The following is an 11309-nucleotide window of genomic DNA, read 5'->3' on the forward strand; positions in this document are numbered from 1 at the left end:
TTCATATTGAATAGTTCCTTGATCTAAGTGTTACCAGACATTTTCGCCATCAGTTTCTGGTGAGCATTGACTTATGTACAAAAAACAAAACAAAAACACTTCTCAGACTGTTCTTCTCTTACGTTCCACAGCAGAAAGTAATCAAACTATGCCTTTAAAAGTTCCTTCAGTTTCTGCAATTGCACAGAAAAGAGCAGCCAGTGCAATTGTTAAGAAACTCGCATTTTGTTATCCAAGGAAATTCAAGTCCAACAGGTTTGGAATGACATTAGGAAGAGTAAATGATGTCAGAGTTTCCATTTGTGAGTAAACAGATATTTTTTTATTATTTAATATTACTCAAGATTTGGGATTTATACACCGAGAGATTACTGGATAGGAGGGCAGATAGATAAACACTCACTCACTTTCTTTATCTGTCTATCTCAATAGAGTGAGATATATTCAGATTGACAGGGTGAACTAGGGGGTTTAACAGCGAAATAAATGACCAGCTCTTTAGGAATATTCACTGACCACTCTCCTTTCTTACAGCCCCCGGGGGAACAGAGGCCTGATGGGGCACTTAACACTCTCAGACATGCAAATCTTTCACACTCTGCATTAGAGCCCATTACTCTGACTCAACGGGCCGTCCAGTCACCGGTGTTAGTTTGTATTGTCCTTACGCATGGATTTAGCTTCTCAATGGGTCAACTCTCACACATTTCCACCTCTTAACACGGTGGCCTGGTTAGCAGCTTTGGCCATGCAGAGGTTACAGGCTCTTGTTTCCTCTAGCTCTACACTGCTGTGCACTTCTCTAATACTTTCTCGTTCCGTAAAGACCTCCTGTGGTTTTATTGTGGTTCATCCTCACCCCATCTGAACTGAATGCTACTGTCATGGATCACGAGTAATAAATGCGGGCTGCATACATAAAATCCATACAAAAGGATTTGCAAAATCACTGTTCTTTATGAGAAAGGTGTCCACAAATGGGCAGCATTAACTATCCAGTCATCAGCATCATGAAACCATATAACTACAGTGAATCAACAGAACATGTTATTATATAGACAGTCTCAAAAACCGCAAAAGAAAGAGGTCTCTTATGCTCAACAATACTCCATATATTGTGCTGTACAATCATATTACATTAAAATAAAATTTCAGTTTGAATGTCTGAAAATATTTGTTTATTTCTGTAAAAGCAATGCTCCGTTTTCAGCAACCATTGCTATTTTCAATATAGCCATTTGTAATAATTGAACACCAAATTAGCATATTAGATTATTTCTGATAGATCAAGTGACACTGAAGACTGGAGTAATAGCTGCTGACAATAAAAAGGATTAGATTATTTACTGTTTGTATTACCCATATACATACGTTTAACATTTAACACACACTTTAACTCTAACTATTCTTGTTTAGCAACTGTGATTGTGAGCATGATCTCCTAAACCCGAATAGTGGGTTTTTACCTAAACTTCTGTGTGGCAACACACTGAACCAGTTTCATATTATTGTACACCATGCAAGATTAGATTTTGTGGCTCATACAGGCTATGTGTACGACGGTCAATCATTGCCAGAGACATGGCAACATAGTTTTGCTACGACAAAACCCAAATAAACACAATATCTTTAAGGGTAAAAGTGCATTTGTGGGGGGGGGGGTTTAGTAGTAAACAGCAAGTGAAGAAGATTTGAACAAAAATTTAGAATGCTAACCAAAACTAGATGGCATTGCATGACTGCACTTTTTGCATATAAGAAATTTCATGTGTGTGTTTGTTCACGGTTGAATGGATTCCGCAGCATGTTGGGGATCCCACCAAGAGGTGTTCCGTGTGTTTGGTCAGACATGAGAGAGTTTACATCTCAGGGAATCCCCATTATTGACATGTATGCATCAGAGGGAGGAGATCACAGACTCCACATGCTTGAATAGCTTTGGATAAGACTACTCTAAAGAAGTTTGGGCTGAGTAACAGCACTCACCACAACGTCACATGTCTCTTTGCAAAGTGAAAGTATAAACTATGGGCATTGCAGGGGAACTCCATCATCATGGTCTATAAAAATAATGCTTCGCAGAAGTGGTCAAAAAAAACAACACACACACACAACTTTTTTTGATTAGCTACTCAAACATTTTATTAGGAAGACTTCAAATTGCAAAATCAGCTTTTAAAAACTTGAATGGACCCTAATTCATTCCTTTTATCATGTAATAAATAAATGCAATGGTCTACATAAGTGCAGAAAAAAAACATAAAAACAATCTATATACATGATATGTACAGTAAACATCTTGCACACTATATCAACACATTTGTATGTTCACAATACCTCTTCTCACTACAAAGAAAGATTTTACAGTAATACTGGAAGCAATGCAGTATGAGATGCCATACTGACAGATATTTACATTCTAGCAACTTTTCAATCAGCCTCAGTCTGTATTCTTCCTATACAAAGTAAATACAGCTGGTACTTTCATGCCATTCATCTAATATTTGGGAGCATATTCAGTCCAAGATGAGCGCGCTTGTGTTAACTAGAGTGAAAGCTAGAAGACTCGGATTCCGTGGATACGGATGACATTCCTCCTCTCTTCTTCTGCAGAATTTTCAGACTGGACCCCCGGCTGGGAGATAGAGCGCTGCGGGCGGACTTCTTGAACTTCACCCCCAGAAATGCGTAAAGGATGGGATTGAGGCAGCAGTGAAAGTACGCGAGAGCCTCCGTCACGAAGATCCAATTTTGCAGACCCTGCTCGAGCTCGCAGCTGTGGGGAATGACCTCCAACGTCATCAGCGTGTCAATAAGGATTCCTCCGCAATAGGGCAACCAGCAGACGAAGAAACACACGATCAGAACCACGGTGGTCTTGAGCGCCTTGCGCTTCTGCGTGCCCTTGGAACCGCGTGACAGCTTGGAGATGATGATGCAGTAGCAGATGAGAATCACGAGTCCGGGTAACACGAAGCCCACCAGGATGTGCTGGAAGCGGAAAGCGACCATCCAGGTTGTGAAAGACTCCTCTGGGTAGATGCGCTCGCAGAAGGTGCGGATCGAGCTGCTCTCCGCTTTGGCGAACACCAGATCGGGAACGGTGAGGAGCGCGGCGGGGAGCCACACGCCCACGTAAATGATGCGATTGGCCAGAAGTTTCCTCGGAACTTGGCTGTTCGTGGCGCGCACCACGGCGAGGTACCGGTCCAGGCTGATGAAGGCGAGGATGAGGACGCTGCTATATAAATTCACCGTGTAAATCATATGCACGGCCACGCACATGAACCCTCCGAAGTACCAGTCTTTGGCCGCGTCCACGGCCCAGAACGGCAGGGTGAGCACAAACAGAAGGTCCGCCACTGAAAGGTGCAGGCGGTACTTGTCCGTCATGTTTCTGGATTTTTTCTGGCAACCCATTACCAGCACAACCAGTCCGTTCCCGATAAGACCCAAAACAAATATGATTCCGTACACGGTTGGAAGAAAGATAATCTGGAAGTCGTGACTGACATCCACATCGCACGGAACCTCAAAGTTGGCTCCAATGTCCCCCGAGCCGAACTCAGAGTTGTTATCATTTGATAAATCATCGTCAAAGACAATGTGCTGCGAAAAAAATGAACGGGCAAAGTTTAAATACATTTGTAATTATTTAAATGCAATCACAAACTTAAATAAATAAATAAATAACAATTGTCTTACTTCGTAATATGCCATCTTTAAAACACTCCTCCTGTACTCTCGGTCTCCAGTAATGCTGTGGCAGTGACTTTCTACAGTGTTCTGTGGAGCTCAGAAGATTTTAAATACCCCACTCTCGCGCGGAAGCTCCGCCCCTCACAGCACGAGCTCTAGCGTGGACTCTGCGCTCGCGCTCTCAGATGCATCTGCGCCGTCCGCTAGCACTCTTTTCCTGTTTTCGTGTTCATAGTTTGATGTGTGTTTGAAAAAAAACGACGTCCTGTGACGAAAATCTGTATATCAGCTGTATATCTACAAAATCTTCGCACAAAACCGGTTTACATTAACCACAAAACCAGTCATAAGGGTCAATTTTTTTAAAACTGAGATTTACACATGATCTGAAAGCTGCATGAATAAGCTTTCCATTGATGAATGGTTTGAAAGGACAATAGGCTATTGCTCGGCTGAGATACACTATTTGAAATCTGAGGGTGCAAAAAAAATCAAATATTGAGAAAATCGCCTTTAAAGTTGTCCAAATGAAGTTATTGGCTATGCAAATTGCTAATCAGAATTAAAGTTTTGATATGGTAGGTCATTAGAAAATATCTTCATGGATATTTAGCATAAAAGAAGAATCAATAATTTTGATCCCACAATTGTTGGTTGTTGATTTAAATACACCCATGCCACTCATGCTTGCAGGGCCACCATAAGTGTTTGGTAATGAATGTCAGTCAGGTGAATCGTGAGACGTTAAATTCCCAACGAAGTGGCTCACTCACTTAACACTTTCAAACACCTTTAAATGTCATTCAGCCAGAAGATTGCACACACACATACACTTGTGAGCTGTGAAAGTGTTGTCATACTTTGAGGTTGGTCTGTGAAAAGTACACACAAACACTTTCCATGTGAACAATAAATGAAATTAAATCAGAAAATGAGGGGTTTGAGCATAGAAACATACTGTATGTTAATCCGTTAAGTGCTGTTTATGTTTTGCATACACAGAATGGCTGTTTTATCACATTGAGGAGGTGCTAATGTGTGGGTGATCAGATAAAATCACAAAGGCAGTCGGAGTGATCTCAGATCATACAGTTCTGCCTTTTTTCAAATCACCCAAACAGCAAAATTAACTTAACTCATTTCTATGCATATATGCTGCTATGTTTACATGTATAGTGGGACAACTGCATACTGAGTTTTTTACACTGTTAAAGAGTTGGATTCCCATGCTAAACATGGACAAAGTTTCAAAAATTTAGTTGTACGTTTGAAGGAGTATTTTTGGAACAAAAAAACTCCTTCCGGTTTGTCACAAGTTTTGCTCTGTGTGACGTTAGATGGAGCGGAATTTCCTTATATGGGTCCTAAGGGCACTTCTGCCGGAAGAGCGCGCCCACCCGTAGAGTAGAGCAGAGACTTTCACTGATCAGAGCGAGAGCGAAATGTCACAAAAGAAGTGTGTTTTTGGTTGCCAGGGCAAGACAACCCTGCACAGATTACCAAAAAAAAAAACAGCATTAAGGGACCAGTGGATGGAGTTTATTTTTACAGAGCATCAACGGAGTTGTGCAAGTGTTTTTGTTTGTTCCCTGAATTTCGAAGATGCTTGTTTTACAAACAAAGCCCAGTTTGACGCCGGAATTGCATATCCTTTATTTCTTAAGGATAATGCAGTGCCAACGAAAAAGGGTCACGATTGTGTGTTGGAACCGCAGGCGGTGAGTAAAACTGCTTCAAATATCTCTGTGTTGTTAACCTAAGCACATCAAGTAAACAACATGCGATGTTGTCATCAAACTGCACTTTCCACATGTACACCTAAAACAAAAAAAACAAAAAAAACACATAAAGTGGAACTTAGTCATTTTCCGAAACGCTAAGCAAATATATACAGTTTCAATAACTTACATACCATATAGAGACGTCCTGCTGTAGTCGTTGCTGCTGCTGCTCTTGTTAAATTTCAGCCTCTGGATCTGATTCTGGATCATAAATATTCGGCTGAATCTGACTGTTAGCCATGGTTTGTTTTGGATATTTTTTTTCCTCACGGTAATGTCACAGTTTCCAGACGCGCTCTCAACGCAAAAGCCTACTCGTGCTCGTGATTCTTTAGCTCCGCCCACACGTCACACCTCCAGACGCTCGTGTTTTTCCGGGAAAAAATGGTACAGACTATCTTTCTCTTATAAATATAATAAAACTAAAGACTTTTTGAGTTATGAAGGATGCAGTACTACTCTATAGGTACTCAAGATTAACAGGATATTGAGTGAAAATGAGCATTTCACCCCCACCCCCCCCCCCTTTAAGATTTGTATATAATATGCTCTATTTACTGTAGAGAAGATCTTTAGAAATGTAAAATGGCATTCTGTGAGGGGCTAAGCCATTTAACTTCGTAAACACAATTTACAAACAAATTATCACAAATAATTTACTGCTTTACCGCAAAGTAGAGAACACCCCATACTCTATTCTATAATATCTCAGTCATTCAATACTGGGTTGTAACAGGCACAGATGCTGCTTGGTGAACAGAACAGAGACGTAGCATGGTTGGTACACCTGGCTAAAATGAGAGGTCAGACCTATTGCTGGTTGTAGGGAGCATGGAAGGGCAGTTCTCAGAAACAAAAACCCTTTGGCAATGTGTATGTGTGTGTGTGTGTGCTTTCCTCTGGGAGAACATGTGTTTTCACCTGCCCCCAGCCAACGGAGATGGGTTCCAGAGAACTTCTCAAACTGGGAGACTTGTAAGGTGATCTCCAACATCTATTGCACTTCATTGTTCTGTTATAAACACATTTTATAGTTAAAATGTATATTGTTGATGTATATGTCATAAATCAATTAATGTATCCAATTAAATGAATGCTCTTTGACATTTTTTTTTTTCGGTTACCAAGGCTGCATTTATTTGATTTGAAATACAGCAAAATGAATTGAATTTTGAATTTGAATCTTGAATTTTCAGTATCAATTACTCCAGTCTTCAGTGTCACATGATTCTTCAGAATTTCTAATATGCTGATTTGGTGCTCCAAATTTTTCTTATAATTAGTTGAAATAGTTGTAATAATGTTGAAAATCATTGCTGCTTATTTTTGTGAATAGAAAGTGTGTTGTACACATGTTGTTAAATAACCTCTTTCTAAGTCACTGAATGAAATCTTAAATCTTAATTAGGTCATGGTTTAATGGAACTTGTTTTCTTTTGAAGTCTGATTTAGTGTCTCAGAGATTTTCCACAGGAACATTAAGAAATCAGATTTTGTGTGTGTATTTATGTGTGGTTGTGTGCATGCGTGTGGGACGATGAAAGAAAGCTGCTGCAGTAAGACACAAACCGGGAGCCTTTTATGTCTGCAGAGAACACAGAGGTGTCAAAGTCGCAGAGGCATAAAAGAAAGCACGAAAGTGTGCGGAATTGATGCATTCGTCGTTGTTTTCTCTCGTGTCAATGCAGCAAAGAACTTGTCATCAAGGAATGTATGATTTCCTCGTCCTGTGTGTGCCACACTGATTCAAATGCAATGACATTACATCTATTACATTTAAATGGATGGTTAGCATTCATTAGAGTTTGTAGGGTGATTTCAGAGTACCTCTGAAACCCTCCACCTTCCCCAGTTCCACCTGTATAGATCTGCTAGGGGTTACTTTAAATGTTTTGTGCATTTATTTGTGCAGAAGCAGGATGTCTTAAATACTCAAAGAACCATATCGGCATATGGCGTTGGCGTTCCACTGTGTAGAAATCATGTTTCCCCCTCGGGGGGCCCCCTTTCAGTGTTGGGCCTTTAGAATCGTCCTAACCATCCCCCCCTTACAGCACCCCTGACTGGCAGTACCAAGTTCCTGTACTTACTTTGCAGCAACAATAATCTACATCAACAAACAGCAGCACATGGCAGATCTATTCCACAAAAAGCAAATACATTAAAATTGTCTTAAACCATGCTAAATCTTTGGAGAATTGTCATGATAGAACTGCAGCATATAATATGCAGAATATAAATGTCATTCAGTGTGTATAAAAGTGAATAGCACAAGTTCAGTCTTCACAAAATACAGTATGCCAGTTTGCTCCTTTAAAAAATAATCACACACACAGACACATACATGTCCCTAGTGCACAGGGTTTCCCCCCTTCTCCACAGGCCATGACAATAGCCCTTGGGACAGGGCAGAGAGGCTCTGATAAGAGTACAATAGGTCTGATGATTCCAGATAAGAATTTCTGGCCTTTCTGAGCTTCATTAGGCCATCTGTATGTGTCTTTCTTCCTATCCAACTTTATCTACTAATAATGATTTAAACAGCGATGAATTTAAAGGACAAGATTCAGATAAGAGCATGCTGCTTCTTAGACAGACTGTCGTGTGAACTACAGAAAAGAAGCTGAAAAGAAACTTGAGGTGTATTTGCAGATCTACCAGGCAGCACATTGGTGCCTTGAAGTCTATACATTGGCCACTAAAGTTCCAGCCTCAAGGCTACAGAAAACAAATCACTGTTTGGCCAGCCCATTCACAGAGGTGAGCAGAGGCATGGGGAAGAAAGAAGAGGTGGTATTAAGGAAAGAGGAGACACCTGTCTGAATGGCCCACTGCCCATGATCTTTTTTTTCTCTCTTTAATCCCAGCTTGTTCGGTCGTGGAGATGCTGAAAAGACTATTATTAGGGAACAGAGTCGGTGACTGACCCATTAAAAGCCATTGGAGACTAAGCAAAGACTGATTCACTGCTACACTGAATTTTACAGGTGAGAAGAAACAGTACAAAAGCTCCCCAGTCAGTGAGAGACCACTTTAATCAAGTGATGTTCTCATTAGATTGAAAATGGTAGTGTATCTAGAAAATTTTAGATGTTTTATTTATTTTTAATAAAATATGGATGTAATATTGTGGGTTCACATATGGTAAGATTGTAAACTGAGTTTATAAAAAGTTAAGATCATTCAACAGCATTTGTGGCATTATTCATTGCTACAAAAAACATCAATTTAAATACAATTAAAATAATTTTGTCTTCAGGTGGTCATGGTTGCATTCATGTGTGTAAAGTAAGTGAATTAAGCCAATATATGGCCAATTTAAAAACAGAAATATGAAACATATATTTTTTAAAAGCTGGTTTTGTCCATAAAAGTCGACGTGGTCCATTATTTTCAAGCTCCAAAAAGACCTCAAACCTAGAAGGGGTCTTAAAAAATTAAAGGGATAGCTCACCCACAAACGAAAAATCTGTCATTACCCTCACTTCTCTCCAAACATGAGTTTATTTCTTGGGTTGAACAAAAAAGAACACATTGTGAAGAATCCAAGGAAACCAAATAGCTGCTGATTTCCATTGTAGGGAACAGTTTTTTTAAACATCTTCAAATTTGTGTTCAGCAAATTCTCAATTGTGGGTGAACTATCCCTTTAACATCAAGTGTATTTTGTACATGATCAAATGTCGTGACATTTAAGATGTGTCACCATTTTTGATGCAGATTGTGTATGTTTTCATTGATCAGTGTTTTGGCTTGATTAATAAAAGCTTACATTTAAATCTGTTCGATTATGTCGCTTTAGAAGGCCACCAAGGCCATATGGATTAATTTACCTTTATATTCATTTTGGATCTTCAAAATGTTGGCACCCATTCGCTTAATATGGACAAAAACACTGGAATATTATTCAGAATATCATTTGAGTTCTGCAAAGGAAAGAAAGCCATACAAATAGTATGTAACATGAGGAGGAGTAAATTATGACAGAATTCTCTTTTTTGGGGGGGCTGAACTATTTCTTTTAAAATTCTTGAATGATATTCCATCTTAGTCTTATCTGTCTGGCTAGAAATCTGACTCTGACTCGCTGAATGGGGCTGAATTGTGTTGCAGGTCTTTGAGAGGATTAGATGGGCTGATCTGAGGACTGATATGCCCTCCTGTTTGTCATTCGCACCCTTTGTAGAAGAGCATCCTCTGCTCTGTGTGTATATGTGTTGTTTGGGGTGGGGGGTCTGCATGTTAAATGACCAACACACATACTAAGAAACGTAAGTGCACACTCTAAAGGCCACACACAGCACACTGGCACATTTTGTATGTTGGGGCAGAGTGATTTCCTTAACAGATGTTTAACTCATTTTTGCCCCACATTTGGTTTAGCAGAGTCTCCTCATATCTGCATTTGGCTCTTTTTGACTGATAAGATTCAGCAGATTCATTACATGTTCATTCCGTCTCACCAGACTAATAAAAGGGGATTACAAAGCAATATACAATGATCTGACTTGAACCTTTGTCAGTAATGCGTGTAATTAAATTATCATGGTATTACAGTAAGCTGCAGTTCAGCGTTGTGACTGAGGAAGGACCAAGTCATCCATTGTCCTCACCAGCTGGAGGCTAAGAAAATCTTGATTGATAAAAATAGAGTAATATAGCTATAATATAGCAAACACGCCCAGGTTTCTGATCTTAGCGTGTCAACAGACTTCAGTGAACAGATGTTTGTCTGCCGTCCAGGTGTGCTTGAGCTTGTTGTTCACTTCTGAAAGTTTACCGCACGTTTGATTTGGCTCCTCAGAAGCAGTCTTTGTCTACCTACCTTTGTTGTTTCAAGCAGGCCACATTGTTGAAGACGAGGGTCTTGGGGTAAAAGATTTGTGGTTGTGGCAGGGGTGTGGTGGTGGCATATGTCCGTCTGTGTATGGGTTATGTCTGTGTTCATCAAATGTTTGTCTCGGTGTGGATGTGACTATATGTGTGAGAAGTTTGTGTAGAAAATGCTAGGGTATGTATGCGACATTGGATCTGCTTTTTTTTTCCCTCTGATAGCGTGCGACTCGGTGTACCAAGCAAAACCGCAGCTTCCTGATTTTTCTGACACCTATTTGTGTATATAAATCTCTGTTCTACAACTTGAGTTATAAATTATATTATAGATATTATGTTATATATATCACACTATGAGGTGCCTCAATCATCTCAAATCTGTAGTTTAACTCTTTTTAAATATGAACGTTCTTATGATATCAAGGATATCGAAATGTTATTTTTTATGTATTTAATGCGTTCGTGCTGTATAATACGTTGTATTTTGTTTTACAGCCAAGACATAGGGTGTACCCACTGGATTACAGTTGTGAAAGTGCAAATATTTGAGATGAACGGCATCACGCGTTTCTCTGTGTCAGTGGCGCCATCTTTTGGGCATAAATGGGTATTTGCCTCTATTTACTCCTGTGACAAAAAAAATAATAAAAATTGATATTTTTTCAATTAAAAGTGAACTAAATGTTACAAGTGAATTATGTTATAATTATTATTATAAAATAAGCATTTATAACTTACCTGGTTGGCAGCTTGACTCCATGCTTGACTCCCGGCCTGATTAGCTGAAAAAAAAAAAAAAAAAACCTAAACCGACCACTACCTACTTTACCCATTAAAAACACTAGTCTGACCATACTGGAAAACCTAGTCCAGCAAAACATGTTTTTAAGCAGAGCTATTGTAGCCTACTTTACTGTGCACTTACATAAATAATAGCTTTTATTCAAAACAATTTACAAAATGAAAATACAACCACTAAAGGATTTAATTTAAAGG

At 39.4% G+C, this 11309-nt stretch overlaps 1 protein-coding gene across 1 annotated transcript; it reads right to left on the reverse strand.

Annotated features, from left to right (window-relative positions):
* Window positions 1-2121: 2121 nt before the first annotated feature.
* Window positions 2122-3857, reverse strand: cxcr4a (chemokine (C-X-C motif) receptor 4a). The gene is made up of 2 exons (XM_052557992.1): window positions 3706-3857; window positions 2122-3609 (listed from the first exon to the last, which is right to left on the reverse strand). The coding sequence occupies exons 1-2, from the start codon at window positions 3718-3720 to the stop codon at window positions 2542-2544; spliced, it is 1083 nt and encodes a 360-aa protein (XP_052413952.1). The 5' UTR covers window positions 3721-3857; the 3' UTR covers window positions 2122-2541.
* Between the last annotated feature and the right edge of the window lie 7452 nt (window positions 3858-11309).

The sequence above is a fragment of the Carassius gibelio genome, chromosome B6 (genome assembly GCF_023724105.1).
Source record: "Carassius gibelio isolate Cgi1373 ecotype wild population from Czech Republic chromosome B6, carGib1.2-hapl.c, whole genome shotgun sequence".
Taxonomy (NCBI): Eukaryota; Metazoa; Chordata; class Actinopteri; order Cypriniformes; family Cyprinidae; genus Carassius; species Carassius gibelio.